This window comes from Callospermophilus lateralis, chromosome 6 (genome assembly GCF_048772815.1).
Source record: "Callospermophilus lateralis isolate mCalLat2 chromosome 6, mCalLat2.hap1, whole genome shotgun sequence".
Classification (NCBI taxonomy): domain Eukaryota; kingdom Metazoa; phylum Chordata; class Mammalia; order Rodentia; family Sciuridae; genus Callospermophilus; species Callospermophilus lateralis.
This window is the reverse complement of record NC_135310.1, coordinates 99,473,148-99,495,550: the sequence shown is the minus strand read 5'-3', so window position 1 is coordinate 99,495,550 and position 22,403 is coordinate 99,473,148. Positions and strand designations below refer to the sequence as shown.

Sequence of the window (22,403 nt, the reverse complement as noted above, 5' to 3'; positions counted from 1 at the left end):
AACAAGTTAGTTTGAGTTGTTCCAAAATTACCTCACACAAATGTTAAACCAAGTGTTTGTGCTCTTGGTGATTCACACACGGAGAAGTTAAGCCTGTGTATTGCCACAACATGTGTCACTGCAATGCAGTCCACCTTAAAACAACTGTCTCCAACCTATGTGTTCATCTGCCTTCTGCAAGTGGAAAACCAAGGTAACTCCATTGTAGGCTTCTCCGACTAGGTCCTGTGCCAAAGTGCTTTAGGTTATGAGTAATACACAATGTCCATCAGGAACTCAAGTGAGATCATGAGAAAAAAGTGAGATCATATTCCAACCGCCCCCCTTGGTTGGTCTTCAAAGCATTCTCCAGAATAAAGTCTTGGAACAGGCTCAAAAATTATACATGGTTTTGTCTTTTTCCCCCAATCCCTAAAATATTTGAAAGCAATGCAAAATGCTGACTGCACAGTTATTTGAAAGATGGCTCACCTGTGGTTTGTTTAAGCAGTTCTAAACCATTTTGTAACACCTGATCTACGTGTGGTTTCGTGAGTAGGATGTCCTCTTGTATAGCCTAAAAACAAAGGTACCATTTTTATGTGGGAGAAGAAAAAATTAAAGCAGTATTAGTATTTGTTAATCACAGAGAACTGTAAGTTGGTTTCATAGAGAAATATCTGAGGATGCCCCTCACATTTTCACATACACATTCTCATTCTCGTGTTTATGCCTCTTCTTTTTACCATTGTGCCCCATGCCCCATGCTGATCTACCATAATTCAGGGCACTCTCCTTTGTAAATACTTAGGGCCTATGAGAGTTGACTCTGTGGAGGTACTCAAGTACTGATTCAATATTAGGTCCTTATATACCAAAAAAAAAAAAAAGAAAAAAAATGAAAAGCTAAAAATCCAGCTTATTGGATAAGTTCAACTTCATTTAAAAGTGATATCATTAAAAATATTCTGTCTACACAGTTAGGGTCTTTTCTGAGTATAGCGACTCACCTAAAACATAATGGATGTAAAACAATACATAAATAAGGAAGATTAAATAATAATGAACAACTGAAATGAAAGAAATAAAATAAAAGAAATCCAAATACCCGGAGTTCAGACTGCTGCTTCCACAGTCCCTCAGTGCTGTAATCCTGGACTGAGAGCTTGCTCAGTTTATCATGCACTTCATTCAGCCAGTTCATCAGCTCAACTTCATCTTCCCCAAAAATCTTAGCATTACATAAGGCCTGCTGGAGAAGCTCAGACCTTCTGTGACTTTTCTCTTGAATCTCAATGTACCACACTTGAGAGAAGTCTAATTTATTCTGCACCAAATCTTTATCCTCCCTGGAGCTCAAAACCTTTAAGGACTGGCCAATGCTAACAGCCTGGTGTAAATGTTTATTGTGACTGGTGATGTCATCTTCTAAGGCCTAAATAAAGTTTAAAAAAAAAAGAAGAAGAAACACAAAAAAGAATGGACAAATAAAAATGAAATGAAAACATAAACAGAACTAAAGGATGACATTTGAAATGGATTTACTTTGCAAATATGCATAACAATAGTACATAACTGAAAATTTATGTCATAAAACCACAAAACAAATGGAAAACTGAGTCGTACTGATGTGTGATTATATCTTACTTTGTGCATTGCAATTTGCTCCTCAAGATTGGCAGCGCAGGTTCCTATGGGGTCCAATTTTGCCAGCCTCCCTTCTATGCTCGTGAGCCACACATTCAGTGGTTCTAGGGCTTCATGAAATTGCTGTGCTACCACCAAGATACCTTCCAACTGACGATTCCTATAAATGTGCCAAGATAAAGGTCATTTAGGGACAAAGAATGTGTGAAATATTCAACAAAATTCTGTAGTTATGCTCCTCCGTTCTACTCTAAAACACTTTTTGTAGAAATCAACTAAGATTAAAATTGAAATCTCTAACATTTAAAGAACATGTTAGAATAGTCCTGTTAAAACTAAAGTTGAACAACAGATCATCCCTGAGTACCTAAATCTCAGGAAAGGTGTATTTTTTAAATAATATTCCTAATAATTTCAGCAATAATAATTAGAGTGATAATTAACAATGCTATAACAACAGCAGCAATAAAATAATTGTTGTTATGTACAGTGGTTGGTCCTGTTTAAGTCCTTTATATATTAACTTCAAATGGAGCATTAGTACTGAGATCACTTTTGTGCCAAATTGCCAAAACGATTTAAAGTTTGAAAGACATGTATCTATCCCCTGCTTAGTAGAATTAATGCTGATTTCTACTTTATAAAAAATACAGTGTGTCAAGTTTATTTGCCAGAAGCAATAGTTTATATTCTATAGTTTAAACTATAAACAGAGATGAACTGCTCAGACTTTTCTTTAAAATTAGAAACACTTTCGCTCAGATGCAGAGGAACCATACATAAAATCTGCTTCCACTATCTTTGGCTGTTCTCTAACACAAATGACTGTGGTCATCTGCAGTCAGAGTTCTTAATTTACTCCCAATCCTATAAATCCTTTCTGCCAGGATCAAGACTTGTTGTTATCTTCTTATCATGCTTAATTTGTAGGGAATTATATGACTTGGGGAATTAGATTTCCTTGAAGACAAGATACTTATGGAATACTGGCACAAGTTGAATATATAATTTATGTGTCATTAAATGCTATATTATGTACACAAAATTCTTAAGTTTTCAATGGAAATATGTTTGATCAAAAAACTGAATAAAATAATCACATTTTTTCTTTACTTCTGGATGATCACTATCTGACTCTTTTTTTTCTGGACTTAAATATCCAAACATCTAGAATCAATGGAAACAATTGTTTTGTAATTGTGTTTAATTTGCCATGACTGAAATTGTGAGCCAAAAGTCTAAGCATGAATTATAACTATTAGTAATATCCCTCCATTCAATATTACTCTGAAGAAGGTTTTAGGAAAAGAAGACCAGTTACAGCAATAAAGCTACAATGCAGACATTTATTCATTCATCTTAAAAATATAAATTACTGAGAGCATCTTCCATAGCAGCCCAGGCTTGCTGTCACCAGACATTACACAGAAGGTTTTATCTGTTGACATGTGTTAAAGAACAAGATTTTTAGCATCCTTGGGAGTACCTCATTCTGTGGTCTTAAAAGACTATATTTCTACTCCATAATCCAAGATAAGCAAATACTTCTCTTCCCCATTCTGGTTCCAAAGAAGGTAGGAATTTATGGAACATACTTTCTGTTCAGTGGTTCATCTATGTTCAACCCAACAGTCTAGGTGACTTCAATGGAGCCACACTTAACAATGGTCAATGTAGAATTAATGCTGAAATGACATACTTACAGCATTCTCTAAGAAGAGGCATGTTGTGAGCAAGAGCCCAGTGGAACCATGCTCTAGGCTTCCTGGCCTTCATGAAACTAGAAGACCCTTCCACCTAGTTAACTCCAATTCTTTCCTTAAGACGCAGCTTAGCTGTCAATTCCCTGACCCCAGTTTAGGTTCTTCCGATTATATGCTCCCACAGCACCCTGCATTTTTGCTTCCAAACATCACATTTGTCATCACTTTTCAATGGCAATGAACCCAAAAGTCTGCATCTTATCTGAGGACAGATAAGATGGACATAACCGAAAGCCTATGTCTGATATGTGGTATTGAGGCAATAACCTTGAATTAAAATGAATAAATCATCCAAGGGAAATGCTTTCTTAGAGTTGGGATATGGCTGGTACAAGACATTTCCCTTGGAGGAGTAAGAGAGATATTGTAGCCCTTGCTACCTATGTTCATACACAGGATAAACACAAGAGACTAGGATTTGAAAAAAGGTTATAACTAAAATATGCAGTAAGGTCACTGCTGCTCTTTCAAAAAAACTGGAAGTATTTATGTTACCTCATTTCAGCTTTATTAAGCAATGCTTCCCATCTACTATCCAAGAGACTCAGCTGTTTCAAAATCTTCACTTGATCTGCAGGTTCTGCTGTGGCAGCAATTTTTTCTCCTTCTCGTTTGATTACCTCCACAGTGGATTTGCGGTCATCCAACAATCTTTGGAGAAGCTTGAGACAAAACATTAAATATTTTAAACAGCAAAATAACAATTAAGCAAATATAAGGTTAAAAATATTGTAAGTACTTTTGATATTGTGACAGCAAGACACATTTTGTATGGATGCACACAAGAAAGGATTTGAGAAATGGAATTTTAAACTTATTTGGTTTAATGATTCATTACTACTGAGTCAGGCAGTGTGGTAAGGCTTTTCACAATAGAAAAAACTAGTATCGATAAAGCCAAAAGGATTAATTATTAATATAAAGTAAGAGAGTAGAAGGTGTTATTGGGATAACTCCACTGAATCTCGGGGAAAGTGCAAAATCCCCAGTATTTTTGTTGTTGTTGTTTTCTTGTTGGTGGGGAGGGGGTGGATACTAGGGTGGATACTAGGGTTCTAACTCAGGGGCACTCAACTCTTGAGCCACATCCCCAGCCCTTTTTTATATTTATTTAGAGATAGGGTCTCACTGAGTTGTTAGTGCCTCACTTTTGCTGAGGCTGGCTCCTGCCTCAGCCTCCAGAGCCACTGGGATTACAGGTATGCACCACCACACCTGGCCCCAGTAGTTTTTAATAAAATAGTAATGCCCTAAACATTCAACAGTTATCTACAGTTGAAGTTAAAATTATTACTATAAATAATTAACACTTTTAAAACCCTTCCCCACATTAAACAATCTGTTATAGACAAGGAAGTTTAAACTCAGTCCAAGTCCACCAGCTATCAAGTCTTTTTTTTTTTTTTTTTTTTTTAAAGGCTCTTGGCTCCTTTTACCAGGTGCAACTAGCTCCTAAGATCTGTTAGGAGTATGAAAACTCAAAAACACCCTTTAAGTATTATTTCCAAAGGGAAGAGAGTGTGGAACATGTCAGAAATCTCCAAAGCTGGCCAGATAAGATTATTATTTCAGGATTTTACAGCATAAACAATATTCAATTTAATTCTAATGGCACATTTTAAGAGGTCTGAAATGAAATGTTTGCTAAAGGGAGCCAGAACTCAAGGATTACCTTGCTCTACCATAAGGAAAAATACACAATTTCTGAGCAACTGCTATGCACAGGCACTGTGTGACAATAAGGAGGAATGCACAAGTGTGCAACACACCAAGTACTTCACAGCTTCCTTAATCTGATCCTGAATGGCAATTAAGGACTAAAGAAGTAAAATGTTAGAGGAACACTTTGAGAAAGACCACCCAGGCCAGAGGGAAGAGGAATGCATGTTTAAAAAGAAGGGGAAGGATGGCGAACTCTCGACACTGGTTTGAGTCATTATAAAAATCAAAGTATAGGGCTGGGGCCATGGCTCAGTGGTAGAGTGCCTACCTCGCATGTGGTAGCACCACATAAAAATAAATAAAGATATCGTGTCCAACTACGACTAAAAAATTTAAAAACAAATCAAAGTATATAACAGGTGGTTTAGGCAGCTAGAGGAACTAATGAAGTGGATTACTTCTGATAAACTTTAATAGCAAAGCCTCTGGCAATCAAGAAAGCAAAATGCAAAATCAATAAAAAAATTAATTAACTCTGGGAAAATAACATCAAACTGTAAAAAGTAGCAGTTCCATTGTTCAAAAATCATACAAATGCAATGTGTTGCAGTTATGTTTCCTTAATCTTTACCTCTAACTTTATTTCTAATAAGTGTACTTTCCCAATGTGCTAGTTTAAAAAAAATAGAGATAAAATAAAATACAGATATTAAAGTATACAATAAATTTTAAATGTAGAAATTTAAAAAAATAACTGACATAATAATTGCATATATTTATGGAGTGCAATGCAATGTTTTGATGTATGTGTACATTCTGGAATGATTAAACCAAGATAATTAGCATATCTAGCACCATCCCTACTTATCATTTCTTTTGCATTGAGAACATATAAAATTTTAGTAATTTTGAAACATATATTATTATTATTAACTTTGCTAAGTAAAACAAAGCCAGGTTAGAAAGATATAATTAAGTTTTAATTTAAAAGAATTTTAAATGAAAAAAAGTAAATTAATTAAAATTAATCTACTCCCTTTCAAAAATTCCACAGGAGAAAACTTACCACTGTGCTATGTACTAGGCCCCTTCCCATCTGTCATTTCATGTCATAGCTGACAAACTACTATTGAAAATGTCATTAAATGTTTCATAACTGACCACTACCATCAGAAGCCCAAAACTGTACATGTGGTACTGAGTAGTTATCCTTATACAGATTGTATTTTCCCACCTTGGACTTTTTTAGCACTGTCATAAAAAACAGTGGCACCTTCCTGAGCATAAATGAATCCAACATTTGCCTCGTTAGCACTCACTGAACTTTAAGAAACTGCCAGTATTTTTAATCCATAAAAATGGCAATTTCATATGAATAAACCTACCATATAAAGGAGCAAAGTACACCACAGATCCCCACTCTGGCACTTCCTGCCCTCATTGCTGCTCACTTCCTGATTCTTAGCCCTCATTCTTGGCTTTATTACTGTCTTTCTAACTTATCACTGTTTATATATTTGTTTATTGTCTCTCTCCTTATCCCTCCCTTCCCACTAGACTTCAAACTCAATGAGGAATTTTCATGGTTGTTATTGAGTGATACCTCCCCAGAATAATGCCTCGGTGAGAGATGTCAGTAAGTATTGGATGAATGACTACCAAAATAATGTCTAGAGCAGCAAGAACCAGTTAACTAAGATATCCTATCAATATAAGTAAGGAGGCACATTTTTACCCTCATCATTAGGATTTAAAATGGAACACAATACAAAAGCATCATTAACTTACCTTTTGCTCTTGTATCTGGGCCTTCACCACTTTGAACTCTGCAGATGGTGGCTTCTGATTGGCTACAAGCTCCTCAGTATCCACCATCCAGCTGAGCAGGGACTCCAGGGCATCTTGGAACCTCCCACAATGCAACAGGGCTTCCTGCAGCTGGGCTGCTCTCAGAGCCACCTGCAAAGTTTCACTTGTTTCAATTTATTTACTCTTTTCATAAAATAAAATCTGCTGCAGGCTACCCCTTTTCATGCTTCTTTTCCCATATGGTCACAAATTTTTTTTTACTTTTCACTTAAAATTAACGCAAAGCAATTATAGTGGGAAGGATTTCAACTTTAGCAAGTAACACATGAAAATAAGGTTCTTATCCCAGTCAATATGGACATGAAATCTTTGAGCTTTTGGGAATGCCCAATATGTTTGTGGTTAGCAATAAATGATTAAATTATTGAAAATAACCATGCATTAGTCATTTTATTATTATTGCTGGGATTCATTTTTTAAAATTTCCTACTAATGAATATCCACTTAAACTCTACTATCTTCAAGCTCTGGAGTCTCTTTTTGACAAACTAGGGCCTTTGTCTCCTAGTAAATGGAGTCTCTATATCCTACATAGAGATATCCTCTTGCTCTTCTCATAGTCTCTCCTTTTAGACTGAAAAAGTAGTTGGCAAGTACTGTGGAATATATTTACACCCAACATGCATCCCAGTTGTGTTTAAGAAGCACTACAATATGAATCAGGCTCTAAAGAGTGAAAAGTTTTTAAGACATAGCAATGACTTAAGATTTCAATGCAGGGAAAATGATAAGAACCACCACCACCATTAAATAAGCAGTGCCATCCAATAATAATCTGGTCATTTACATCACATGAAGAGCCACTGTGTGTCAGCATTATTTCCCTAAGATTACTGAAGCATTATTTCTAGTGTTTCCTCTCATGAGAATTTATTAAAAGGTCTCTTAGGTAAAATATTTAGAGTTGATGGTCTAGGGCTGATAGAGAGACAGTGCTTCTTTCACTTACAGTGTGAAATTAGTCACCCACATTTGAAAATGGGAAGATTTCACAGAGAGAGCATAATTTCCAGTTATTCTGAAAGTAAGTAGAGTTTCTGGCAACAATGGGCCTGCATCCCTGTATGTTGATGATTTACCAAAATTAAGAAGCTACCAGGTCTCCTGACATGGGTTCACGAATAGGTCATGGCCGTCTGCCATCACACCTGTTCAGTATCTATAGCTATATCTCTGTCAAAAGTCAAGGCAAGGGCAGGGAGAAACCCTGTTTTATCCAGCTTATTTATTTATGTTCCCTACCTAACTCCTGTGGCACCTGAGTTGGGCCCTGCAGTTTATAGCAACATTAAATAAAAAAAAAAAAAAGACTTGTTTAGGGAGGTTGGGCTACTATAAATATGATTAATGGTTACAATAAATGCTACTCAAAAATGATAATGAAGGGAATAAAAAAAATACCTTCTTATTGAGAGTCTTCCACCGCGTATTGACTTCGTCCAGGTCATGCTCCAAACCCTGTGTGCTGGTGCTTTTAGCAGCACTCTGAATAAGGCCTTGACCTAACCAGTTTACATCCTGCTGTTTAACCTGCAAGGGTTCGATTTCTTCTTTCTGGAATACCTGCAGTTAGAAGGGCCATAATCATATGATTTATACTATCTACAACCTACCAAAATATATAATAAATTTACTCTGTCATTAGGTAGTAGGAACTATCAATCATTACAGAAGTAAAGATACTGCCGTTGCCTGTTCATGGGTCATAGCTACCCTGGGAGCGATAGTACAAAAGTAAACAACATATAAATTTGTAGCATATCAAACCCATTTGGGAATATTAAAGAATTATATTCTAATTAAATTATCTATAAAGCCAAAAAGACAGTATTATCTGACCTCCCTTTATTGCTTCATTATAATCACATGATAAATTTCCTACTTTCTCAATTGAACTCTAACAAAAGGCTTACAGAAAATGCTAAAAAACAAACTGGTAAGATGGGGTCAAATGAGCCTTACTGGGCAAGGAATTCTCATCAGCTCTCATAAGGATGGGTGCTGCTAGCTGACAACTGAAGCTTTAGACTGAAACTGGAAATGAAGAATCACTGGCAAGACAATGAAGTGGGCCAAGACGCCAAATACATGGCTGGTCAGAGGAACAAAAATGTAGGGCTAGAAAAAGGAAAAAGACACAGGTATGTGCCGAAATAATATAGATCTCTGCATTTTCAGCCTCCTCTCCTCCGTGCCTATAAAAAGATCCATGGGCTTGCAAGAAGCACCATGGCCTCATCCCATGGATCTGACCACACATATCAGTGGCACAACAAGTCTAGTTCCTCTTTGGTCAATGCTACCTGTGCATATGCTCTGAGCAATTGCCCAGGGCTGCCTCACCTCCTCTCCATTACATCCAACTTATGGTCACTCAGTCACCTGTGACTAGCAAAGGATGCAATGTATTAGATAAAAGCTGCAAGTTCTGTGAAAGTACAAATTTTGGCCTGTTTTCCTTATGACAGTTCTATGCCTGGGCCTACCACAGTGCCTAGCATGTTATATGCACCCAATAATTATATGCCAAATTATTTTCAGTATGGAAATATTACATTTCTACCTTAGATGACATCAGCTCTTTAACAAATAATACTGGAGGTAGATATATCAATTTCTTCACAGATACCATGTTTGTAATATAGGACTTGGAGGAAGCCATGAGAAACAGCAATTATTTTAACTATGTAAGGAAAGTTCTGAACAGATTTTAAGGTAAAGCATTGTTTGGGATTCTGAGTTATTAGAGCTAAGGGCACCACGTAAATAATCAATAAATGTCTAAGCAGAATATATGGAAACATAATATAAGCAAATATTAAAATAGCAATTAAGAAAAAAATATACAGACATTATATAAAAATTAAATTTGAAAGATATAGAGGCCACAGGAAACAAACTCTCCAAACCCTGGCCCAAGGCTGAACACACAGGATACTCTTGTGTTACTGTATGAATGAGTACATTAGGGAACAGCAATCAAATTACTGATCATTTCCTGTAAAAGTCCCCTCTAGCTAAAAGGCCAAACTGCTTTTTCCACAGAAAATCCATATGGACAATTTCCATGCTGGCTAATTGTTTTTATATAACAATACTATATATAAAAAATTAATTATACATAATCAAAGAAACAAGATCCCACAAATCACTGAGGAAAGAATTTAAGTTTTCATGATTTTTAAAAAATATAACTTACCAAATAAGTCAACAGAAAGTTGCAACAAGGTGGTCAAGATAGAATTTGGCAGAATGATTCTATTTATTTTCTATATCACTTTCTAAGTTACTAACTCTAGGCATTAGTAGCTTTGGATAAGTTTAAATATTTACAAAAACAGTGGGAGGCATCTAGAAAAATTGCTATATTCTTAATTTCAGGAACTTTCATGGTACACTGTAATTCAGAAAAAAAGTTTCCTCCTCTCTTGCAGTTGGTTATGAGGACTCACACACACAAACTAATATAATGTTCTCCTAAATTGCCTTAAACTCTGCTTTTGACTTTAATTTAGGGATATATTTCAAAGAGGCTTTAGATGAGTCTGGGGTCATTTCCTAAAGTGCTATAAAAATACAAAAAAAGCATATAATCCTAAAATTAACTATCATCTACAAATTAACTACCAAATCCTTTACAGGGAAAATGTACTTTGCTAAGCTTTTAAATTAGCAGGCCATTTGTTGCATAACCAAGAAAAGAGTACGGATCACTAAAGCAATTATTTCATAGACTTAAAAAGAACTGTTCTGATATTATCTAAATTCTTTATCTCTCTTATCTCTAAGACACCTAGGAAGATAGACTCCCCCCTCCCCAAACTAACCTACAGCACAGACACAGAGAAACCTAAAATAAAATCAAATTACCTCTGAGGAAAAGTTTACCAGAAGAGCTCAGTAAAAGTACTAAAATAGCTGAACTTCAATCTGAGTGGGAAGAAAAAAATTACAGGCTTGACAAACAACCTCTAGTTATTACTAGGCTGCACCCTTTACTTTCTTACCTCATCCACCACTCACAAGAAGTTAGAACTATAACGCCTGGGAAACAAGTACAGTGACTTCTCTACTCTCACAAGCGGAGCTTCTGAGAGAAATTTTTTAGTGCATTGAAAAAGTCCTTAATTTGGGTAGAGAACTTTGTAGACCACAACAATATAATATTGTGTTCACAGCTTCATGACTAAGCCTGTTGAAGCTTAATATACCCAATATAACTGACCTTAAATGGCAGTATCTTAAACCACACTTGTACAAAAGCCTCACATGAACATATATTCACAGTGACAACATTCTGAATGAAGGGGAACAGCCAAAATTGGCACAACCAATGGCAGGGCCCCAAACACCTGGAAAAAACTGCTCCTCTTTTTAAACAAACAAACAAACAAACAAACAAACAAACAAACAAACCAAAACCACACAGGGCTCCCTTAGTTAATTTGTTATAATGTTCAATTTATCAATAGCTGGCATCTTACAGGGTGCTAATCAAACATCTCAAACAAATGACTGAATTTGATCATTACTAGAAACACTGGTAACCACTCTGAAACAGAATCATAAATATTTGGCATTGCAAAGTATCACATTTCCATTAATTACCTGGACTGACTGGAAGCCATTGCATACTGTGTCCAATATTCCTGCCTGGGTCCCTGTTTTTCTGGGCACTGCTTTCTTTCTTACTGGCATGAATTTCAGGGAGCACTTCATATGGGTCACCTCCATCTCCTGGGCAGAAAGGGGAGGCTCCAGTTCCCCTTTAGATGCTCTGTTGGGTTCTTCTGAATCATATTGTGCTGACAGTGTCACAATTTCTACCAAACTTGTGCTACCACAATCTACATCACTCTCCAGGGTGGTGTGAGAGAAATCTAAACCCTTTGTAAATTCCCTACTTTGTGCTGTTATTTGGGATTCTCCTGGTCCATAAGTGTTCTCCTCTTCCCAGGAGTTAGAAATGCACTCCTTTTCTTCATCTTTTGGCATGATTAATGGATCACCCTTAGTGCTCTCTTTCAAATCATTCTGCAGGCAACAATTTTCATCATGGATTTCCCTTTGATCATTTATACATTTTGATTCCTCAAGTGAAGAAACATCATGCAAAATCATTTTGAAGTTATCATCAGGGTGGGCACTTCTACATGAAAGCAATGGGATTTTCTGTTCACTCATGGAATTAACAGGAAAAAATGGCCTATAGTGTTCTGTTATATGAATATCTTCAGCAGAAGATAAGCTTCTAATTTGTGACTGGTCTCCAGTTAAAATGCCCTGTTTTTCTTCCCTCTCTGCTTGAGGACTACATAAACCAGAGTCATCCTCCTCGGAAGTCAGAGAATTAGTGCCCCATCTGCACTTGCTGGCCTTCGTAACGCCATCTGACATATCAGGAGGTTCAACAAAAGAGCTTTCACTTTTGTTTGCATAATCCATAAAATTGGCTGGGACAAACATTCGCCAAGACCGTCTATGCTCTTTCTTTTCTGCATGAGATTTGGCTTTGGGTAATCCTGTGGTTCGAATGATGTCACTATTCAGTTTGAGTGCATCAAAGATCATCTTTTCATCTAGTTTGTTAGCTTCACGACCTCTCATTTCAAATACACTGGAAGAAGTAAGGGCACCATTAGAGCATAAAGAACTAACATCCAGTGTTCTGTGACTGTAGGGTAAAGTCCGATCTGTAAAATGCCTGGAAGACAGGCTACCTTTTGAACCAGAGTCTATCTGTTCATTTAGTCTAACAGTGTCATAGATTGACCTCTGTGGGACATAACAGTCTTCAATATTTAAGTCCTCTTCTTCTTCACCCTTCCCTACACATGGAGGATTCTGACGTAAACAGTCTGGTCTACTGAGTGGCTTCCCCATTTTGTAGATAGTCAAAACAAATATTGCAGCTCTTGACACAGAAAATAAGAAACAAGGTAGGGCATCTTGCAAAAAAGTCTGCTTCTGAACAGCACTATGAAGTGTCCTCAGCATAAAGACACATGCTAAAATAATACACGAAATATATGAGGTGCTTAGGGTCATTAGCAGTGCATTGGTATTAATGCAACTATCTTTTACCTGGTTGATTTTAGAATTATTCTAAAAAGTAAAGTGCATCAAGAACAGAGAACAGAAATCTCCTTCCTCTACTTCCCCAGCCCCCAAAGTTCCCTTTCACATACTCCAAAACACAGAAATACACAACACTTAAAAGTGGCTCAAACACTCAGAACATTCCATTGTCAGTCCATTTCCCTTTTTTGTCTAATTTTGCATCTGAGGTTTCCAGATTAAAATTTCCAAATGAGCAAGCATTTTAACAGGCTGAATGTTAATTTCAGCAAAGCTCTGGTTAACTGTAATCCAGTTAAAGATGGCTTGCAAAACTCCATCTCCTTTATAAATAAACCAAGTTTCAGAAACTTAAAAGACAGAGACCATGTATTGTTCAGCTGAAGGCACAGACCAAGTCTTCAGAGAAAAATAAGTTAACTCTATGTAAAAAAGCTAAATTTTTCTTTTACTTTCTCTTGGGGGTAATAACTATAAATAATCTTGATTCAAAAGGCAGTTTTTCTTCCCATATTAAGCTTCTTCAAGGTTACCCAGAACTACCCAAGGGGGAAATATCAGCCAGCCAGCGCAGAGCAGTACAATCCAGCAACCTTTCAAAGTAAACAGAAAGCATGTTGTACTATAATAAGCTTCTCTTTAAAAAAAAAAAAGTTCAAAGATTCTTATCTGATCCTCAAGAAGGCTTATTCCACCTGAGGCAACTGCAGCAAAAGAAGAACTCCGCGGCTTCCTCTAAGGCACAGGCAGCGCAATTCACATTCAGCTGAAGACCAAGCCACTACTCTATCCTTTGAAATTGACCAACTGCTGTGGCCGCAGCTGGGTCTTCATTTCAGCTAAAGCTGGCGAGAGGGGGAGGTGGCAGTGGACGCGGCAGAAGGGGAGCTCCAGCAGGGAGCTCCTGCGTTGTCCCTGGCTCCTCAGGGCAGCGGGGTCCTGGGCAGGCATCCTCTCGAGCCAGGGCGCTCCCAGCAATGCCCTCTCTCTTCACGGAACATCTGCTAAGTCCCTGAGCCTGCAGGCTGCTCCAGACCGCGGCTTGCTCTATAGCTCCGGTGCTACGCCCTCCCGCGACTTAACTTCGCAGTCATCTTTCCTCCGACTCCTAGCCTCCTCCCCAACAGAGAGCACTTTCAGTGGGAGGTACCTCGAGGCCAGAGAGGCTGCAAAGCAACAGCTAAGCGGTGACATCAGCGCAAAACTGGACCAGTCCTGAGATTGGGGAGAGGGGCAGTACCAGGTTCAGAGATTGCTGAGATTACACCAGCTATACTTCAAAATGGGAAAGGACCCGAAGGGCTTGCAGAGGCAGAACCTGACACCCAGAGGCCCTGAAGAAATCATTTTGAGACCCAACTCACTTGATTACTAAAAGGAAAAGGCGGCGGAAGCTACCCAGGTCTCTTTCAGTTTTAAGCTACACTCTCAGCAGCGAATCTGTTGTTTAAGAAGGCTCTGCCAATCAAAGTGCAGATCACACTGAAAAGGAGTGTTTTGTCATTCCCTTTTAAAGCCCAAGTTCAAGTCTAACAGTTCTCAGGAGTCAATTATTCCTAAAAGCACTGTGCACTGCTGACATGAATATTTGTAGTTACTAATATCCAGGTAGTCCTCTTGAGATTAATGCAGGGTCCAGGCAAACATAGTAACTGACTCTAATAAAATAATCACCTCTACAGATTTTAACTATTGAACAAACACCCTTTAAAAATATTGTTTCAAAGTAAAGTTCAGCAAATCAAACCTTAGCCTTTGTAGCAGAAATGATCAGTTTTATTTACTAAAATCTATCTATTCTTTTATGAAATGAGTGACACCGTCAGCGTAGCAGATAGTTACAAATGAAGGCAGATAGTCTTTTTTCAGTCTCATAAAACAATTATTAGAATGTGAACAAAACAGCACTGACACTCAAATGAAGAAGGCAGTTCTGTTCAAAACAACCTTATGTTTTCTCTGGTAATCCTACAGAAAAGATGCGGGAGGGAACTCTTTTATGGTTAATGAGAAAATGTCACCCCAAAATTATTTTTTATAAACCTACAAGTTGCATTTAAAAATATATTTGTAACCAGAACTCCTTATAGGTAACTCATTCATTCAATAATTATTAGATGCAACTCAATATGATTAGCCATCATTAAGCTGAAATTGTATTTAACCATCTACAAAGAAAAACTAGGTATGAAATATCCATTAACATCACAATATCAAAGCCCATTTTTCTTGGTTAAGAAGTGAAATATTTCAACAAACACCTGATTTTGTGCTTTTTAAAGCACACAGGCTGTTGTGAGGTACTGATAAGAGACAAAAAGAAAAATGTGCACACAGCTTCTGTGTTTGAACAGTGGGTTGAGCACAAGACTGGGAATTAGTAACCACCAAGTATCTTACTCCCAGCTGCAACTATCTTGATATGTAAGCTTGGAAAAGCTACCTATCATGGCAATATCAACAAAGTTTCCATGAAATCTGCATGAGTAACTTTCTCTAAACATTCTAAGGTCCTTACAGAAACTTTTCATGAGAAAGAATGGCCCTAATTCAGTCCACCTTAGACTCTGACTCATTAGCACGATATTATTCTAGCCTTATGAAAAGCTAAGAGCAACATATAACCTCACATTAGAGGTAGGCAAATATTTTAAAAACTTTATGGATGTGTGCATGAATGGATATGAAGCAACAAATCCCATCATTATGTACAACTATAATGCACCAATAAAAAATGTAGAAAGAAAAAAAATGATGTAGCCAAGGGGGTAAAAAAATCTCATGGATAATTCATTCATAAATTCAACCATTCAACAAAAATAGTGCTCACTATCTTGACAAATAGTAAGTGAGCACTGGGGAAATATTATGGCCGAGTGGGGAACACAGATGAAAAAAAGGGCAGGACACAGTTTGGAAGTAGGGAGTGCTCTGGGAAAATGTGCTCTGGCCGAATATGCTTAAGCATATGCCACTTATTTAACAACTGAACTCTTATTTATTAAACTGACTTAAATTTATTTATTATATTCTGATTTAAGTTGAAACCTGTACTATTAACATCATGGTGGGATTTATAGTAATAATTCACATATATCTCTGTTACTTGAAATCACATTCCCAAGACATAGTTGGATAATAAAAGAACTCAGAGCAGTACTGGACTGGTTTATCTTTTTCCTCTCTATTTGGTCTATACAACCACTGTAAATGTTATCATCTCTAATATTAATAAAATCAAGATGCATTAAGTTGTTCCAAATATTAATTGTGATATGTAGATTGCTCACATTTTCACGAGAAATACATAATCAATAAAATAAGCAAAGCTTTTCTGAAAAACAGTCAACACTCTTATTCCATACATAGAGAAACTACAATGCTGTTTTCAAATGGAATCTTCCCTATTTAATGTGTAGATATGATCCAGCTAAATTATCTACTACAGCAGATGATTGGGGAAAGTACACCAATACTAACTGAATTATAAACACAACAGTACCATCCTACCGTTCTATATTTCTAACGTTAAATTAAGTGCTTAAAAAGGAAACTTTCTAAAAATAATCTTACCACTAAGTGCAATAACCATGGAAAAGTTAAAGATTAATTTTATCAACTCAAACATGGACATTTTAGAGCTGAGTAATTGGAGATATTAAGAAATTCAAGGTAAAGTAAGGGGAAAGTGTCTGTGTAAGTAAATGCTATATTATCCATGAAAACTCCAAAAGTCCCTTGTAGTATAATAGCTCTTGAAACATAGATTATAAACTAACAAGAGATCTGTGTTTTGTACTACAAATACAAAAACAGGAATTAGGAGCAACACTTTCTATTGTTCCGTTTAAAACAGATAAGTCATTAGCTAATGAAAACTGAAAGCATCCTATAGTTTTCAAACTAATAAAGTTTTTCATATGACTAAAGGGTTTTCAAGGATATGCAGCTGATGAATATGCAATAGCTATTTACTTCACTGGAAAGTAGTTTAAAGAGAATAGAAGATTTAGACTCCACCACAAAGAAACAAGTTTAGAAACATTCAATAGATTTATTGTCTCATTTTGGAAGTTTATCTTGATATAAACCTTGGCTAATATCTTCAATAAGTACTTGCTATTTTTCTGTAAATTACTACACTACTAAGACTATGTTTTCCCACCATCTTCCATGAGGTGATTCGACATATGAATCTTATTAAAATGTATGCATAATTCATGAAAAATACCTAAACATTCGGATTTTTAAAAGCCATTCAGAAAACAAAACTAATGCACACATTAAGAATACCATTCAGTTTCTTTCAGAGAAACTAAGACCAAGCAAAATCTGAAAATGTTATTCATATTAAAATACTGGCTAAAGAAACAAAACAGTCTTTAGAGGAAAACAATTACAGATGCATGAAAAGAGGATATGGGAACACAGACATTTTCTTGGGGTGTCCTGGTTCTTGAATGGCTCCAAAAGTTTTTTGTTGTTGTTGTTGTTGTTTTGTTTTTACTTAACTTAAAATTGCAGCATTTACCTATTCTATGCTATTATTTTAACAAGTCATCAGAGACCTAGACAAACATTTAAAAAACACCAAATGTTCTTATCAAGAAACCAATGAATAATTTCATAATAGCAATGCAAATTATCTTCTGTCTCTCCCTCTCATATGTATAAACACACACACCCAGGCACCCACACCCCTTAAACAACTTTCCACAATAAAAGAAATCATGAAGGCCTTCTTTTATCTAAAGGAGGCCTGTGATAATGACAGTAAATATTATAGTTGGGCCTTTTTTTTTGGATCACTTTAAAATAGTGAGAGAGATTTATCCAATTAAAATCAAACCAAAAAAAAGCAAAAATTTAAAAAATCATTTTTTACAAACTCTCTGGCTAAAACTGACCTCAACAACCTACTTTAATTCCTCAGTCTTAAATCAAGCAATAGAAGTTATGAGAGGCTATGTATGAGACAAGAAGGGTCAGTACATTAGCAGAACTGGAAAGAGGACCCATGTTGCCAGGTTCCCTTTTGACTGCCCTTCCAGATTAACACTGCATAGTCCTTGTGTGACATAGGAAAGAGGGCAGTTATCTGTTATGCCTGGTTAAGTACAAGGTATTAACAATACTAACCATCATATCAGCCTTGACTGGTAATAGCTAGGTGTGGTCTTCATGGGGGAGGGGGATGTCTGCCTTGCCCAGCAGATGTGGTATAGTATTCTTTCATCCTAAAATCTTAAGTGGTACTTTGAAGTGCTTTGTTAAATAGTGTGACTTTCCTACAAAAGTCCATTCATCTAGTTACAGTTTTTATGCTAAAAATATTTTCACCTTTAAAAACACCAGAGGAAGGTATTGCACAACCCCCTGGCTAATAGTCTCATTCACAAAAATCTAGTCTATCAAGAAACTGTCCCTATCAAAAACTTTTTTTCTGAAACAGTTTTATCTAATTTTCCCGTGTACTCAACAAAAGCAGAGAACAATTCCTCATTGACCTCTACCTACCAATATGAATACAACTTGAACACTGCTACTAATACTTTCTTTGGATAGTTTAATTCTATCTTTATAAATATGGTGACATTAAATATTTTTCTAGGTTATGTAAAAAATATCATAATAAGAAATTTGTCCAAACTGCCTGGCTTCTTGAGCCTCAAGATACTTTGCATTTTAGTTACCCAATATTCAAATAATGATGCCTGCATTGAATAATGCTTCACCTGGACCAGAAGCTATTACAGTAAAATCAGGCATGTGTTCTGGTCTATGTCTCTGGTTTCAACTTGGTTTTAAAATGCTCTGCTCTATGTAATGCCATTTCCATTTTGAAAATAAAAATAAATCTTTAGTTCAGAAAGTCCTGTAGCAGAGATGTGTTCATTTGTGAGGATAAAATGAATCACAACTGGGCAGTAACAGAATGGCCAGAAGTAAATAGTAAAAGCAGGGTCTGAGGTAAGATTTTCTTTTTTAAAAATACATGGCCTAGATAAAGAGGTAGGAGGGGGTACTAATTTAGTTAGAATGTGACTGTGTATGTTCTTCAAAACATCTAGTTTCTTTGATCTTCCCTGAAATTAAATCAATTCAATATGGTAACAGTGATTACTTCATGATGATCAGGAGATCTGATTGGCTGTTACTGGCATCACAGAAATCACAAGGACATACTCCTTCCAGAGACCACAATTTCACATATCTTTGATAAGTAAAAGTATAGAAATGTTAGTATTTCTTAATAAAAATGTGTCTTCAATTTGAAAATAACATCGAGTCAGGGGCCTTCAAACAGAAGTTAGGGGCAAGATAACACGAAAGGAGTTTCTTTCTTCCTGGACACGTGCAGAATCTATTCACTGTTCAATTCAAAGTTTTTGACAGTGTGCACAGAATTTAACTGTAATAGTTGCAAAGTATAAGCAGAAAAATGGTACTTTGAGTTATCAACACTACAAGGTTGTTACATGTCTAAAGACTAAAGAGACTGCCACTCTAGACACACTTAGTCCAGTCTTCAGTATTTAGCATGAGGGACGTATATGGCCACAGAACTTACAAAATCAAACAGTTTAAAAACTTCAAGCCAACTGAAGTAACACTAATTTGTTTTCAAAATCTTCAGAATAGTTTTCACTGAGAGTGAATCAGGGTCTTTTGTTCAGAATAGCAATTGTTTTCATTATATTTGGGTTGGTCCCTTAAACGTAAGTGAATTTTGTCTTTTCAAGAAACCCTAAGGTCAATATGAACAGCTATTTCTTAGGCAAAAGTTTAGGGGTAAAATGGAAGCAGGGAAATTTGTCTTCCTGGTTAAAAATAATGTATTTTGCTCCCACTGAATAGGAGTGAGGCATCCTTTGTAAGTAATAGAATAATGACTATTAAGTTCCAGTCCTGCTCTGAAGGCAGTTTATTTTGCATTAAGAAAAACTGTTAGAGAATGTTATCCATGACAGTAGCTTAAAAATTAAAGCGACCTGATGAACTAATGCCAAACTGGACTATATTTTAAAAAGTCAATAATGAAAACTGGCCTAGTCCTTTGGTGCTTTTCTGTTTCCTTATCAGAAATTACAATACCTAGTTTTGTACTTAGTACAAAGCATTCCACTCAACAAATCAAAAAACTTTCTAAAAAAAATGTTGAAACTAAAGACCCAAAGAAACTCAATCAAGATTGAATAATAAATGAGATAATTTGCCACTTTAATTAAGAAAGATAGAACCACTAAGACAATGGACTGTCTGGTTCTGTCTCAGTCACAGTAGTAGTGGGAACACCACAATCACAACCACTACCACCACTGTCATCAAGATATATATAGAACATCCGCTTCACACACATTGACCTTGTGTTTCTTATAGAAGCTAATTTGATAGAGAGTTTCCTTAAGTAGGTGTTCCTGGTGTTCGGGATTAAAATGAACAATGGCTGGCTACTAAGTGCCTAAATTAGATTACAAGCAAAGATGATGTAAAAATTCCCCAGAGAAAAATATAAGATGTGAAAATGATGAATAAAGTCCACACAAAGCATCATAAACGCTGACACTTACTGCTTGTGTGACCTTGGACAAGTCACCTAAGATCCTAGACCTTAGGTTCTTTATAAGTGAGAGGGGGACAATAATAGCATCTCCCTCTTATGACAGCAGTGTTAAATATGAAGAGTTTAGGGTGATGCCTGACATACAATTAGCCTATGATAAATGTTAATTACTGTAGTTAGTTTTTAAAATAAACACACACACACACACACAAATGGAGTTATTGGTTGTATAGGCTATCATCTTTCTTTACCATAATCATATTCTTTTTATTTTTGTTTCTTACCTATGGCACTATAATGTATTATATGCAAATGATCTATCCCTCGAATCCCTCCTTTTTTCAAAGTCATTGGGTTTCAAGACACTAAATCTATGATATTCTTTATTACTGAATTTTAATAAACCAACTCCTTCCAAAATAATCAGAAAACAAACGAGCACAACATGCTAAATGGTTGATTTTAGGAGATTTAACCCCTATTTTTCTTCACAAACAACCAAGACAATCTCTCCCGCTATTAATGTTAATGAGCTTATTTGGTGCTGCTTTAGTTTGCAAAACACTTTCAGTGCAATGGTGAAAAACTCCTCTCTCTTGCTTTTCCTACTTTCAGTTCTCTACATGACACAAACACACACAGGGAGGCAGCCACCAGTAGCAGCACCAAATATTATTACTTTTGCCCACTTTCTTACAGTTCATGAGCGCAAGGAAGAGAAAGGAAGACCTACTCTTTCTTTTGTTTTTGCACTACTGGGACTGATCCCAGGGTTTCCACATGCTAGGCAAGGGCTCTACCACTGAGCCATACCACCAGCCCAGGGTACTCTTTTTCTCTACACAAATTCCCAGAAAACTCAGAGAAGTCACAATGATGTCTTCCAAAGGCACTGAACATGGTTAAGTTTCAATAGGAATTTTTAAGTTTTATCAGGATTCTACAGAAAATTCTAAAGCTTTCTGTCAGAAGAAGAGCCATGTCTTCTGTCTTTAAAGAAGCCATAAAACTGTTTTTCTAATAGCAAATTCTCTCATATGGAATCTTTGTTTTGCAAAGAAACATGAAAATTTGACAGTGCGATGAAAGAAGTCAAGTCAACAATAAGGGAAATTCCTTCGCCTTCAAGAATCAAGATCTAAAAAGAGAATCACAGATTTTTAAGCCTTGGAGGAATTAGGCTTCAAGCCATTTAATCATGGCAAATAGTAATAATAAAAAATTACACTAAAGTTATTTTTCAAAATTCAGTAATCAAATGTTATTAAAGATAAGCAAAGAAAACAATACGTTAGATAACAACATAGAATTTGGAAGTCCACTTGATTCACCCTCATTTCCCATGGGAAACAATTTGTTTTTTTTTTTTGTTTGTTTGTTTGTTTGTTTGTTTTTGATGCTGGAGGTTGATCCCAGGGTCTCAGGCATGCTAAAAGCACATGCTGGAGCACTGAGCTATACTTCAGCCCAATCTATAGTTTTGGAAATCCTGTTTTTATTTGCTCTTAGTTTATTCTCTGTGCTAATGATGCAATACATATTTACCAGTCCTCACCAGAAAGTAAAACACACCTCAAGATCAGAACCAGGACCCATAATAACTGTGAAGGTTTATATCATACCCCTGTAGCAAATTATTAATATATAGGACACAGAAAGCAATATATCACTTCTGATCTGTAACAAATGAGGCCAAATTCAATGACACTGAAACTGGGCCACTATTTTAATCTAATGTTCTATTCATTAAGGATCACTGGTCAAGTGGTAGGCATTTCTTGGTCTGAGGAGCTTATATAGAGTCCAATGAAAATAATTCACACCTAATCCTCTGAGGCACG

The 22,403-nt window shown here is 36.3% G+C and overlaps 1 protein-coding gene across 11 annotated transcripts in view; it reads right to left on the bottom strand.

Moving 5' to 3' along the window:
* Positions 1-22,403, bottom strand: part of Dst (dystonin) — a 345,440-nt gene that overhangs the window by 66,060 nt on the left and 256,977 nt on the right. For all 11 annotated transcript variants that reach the window (XM_076858540.2, XM_076858545.2, XM_076858542.2 and 8 more), the window contains 6 exons: positions 8,322-8,483; positions 6,840-7,010; positions 3,885-4,051; positions 1,627-1,786; positions 1,088-1,414; positions 472-556 (listed from right to left, as the gene is read on the bottom strand). In XM_076858540.2, coding sequence (XP_076714655.2) covers positions 472-556; positions 1,088-1,414; positions 1,627-1,786; positions 3,885-4,051; positions 6,840-7,010; positions 8,322-8,483 — 1,072 coding nt within the window. The remainder of the gene's footprint in view (positions 1-471; positions 557-1,087; positions 1,415-1,626; positions 1,787-3,884; positions 4,052-6,839; positions 7,011-8,321; positions 8,484-22,403) is intronic.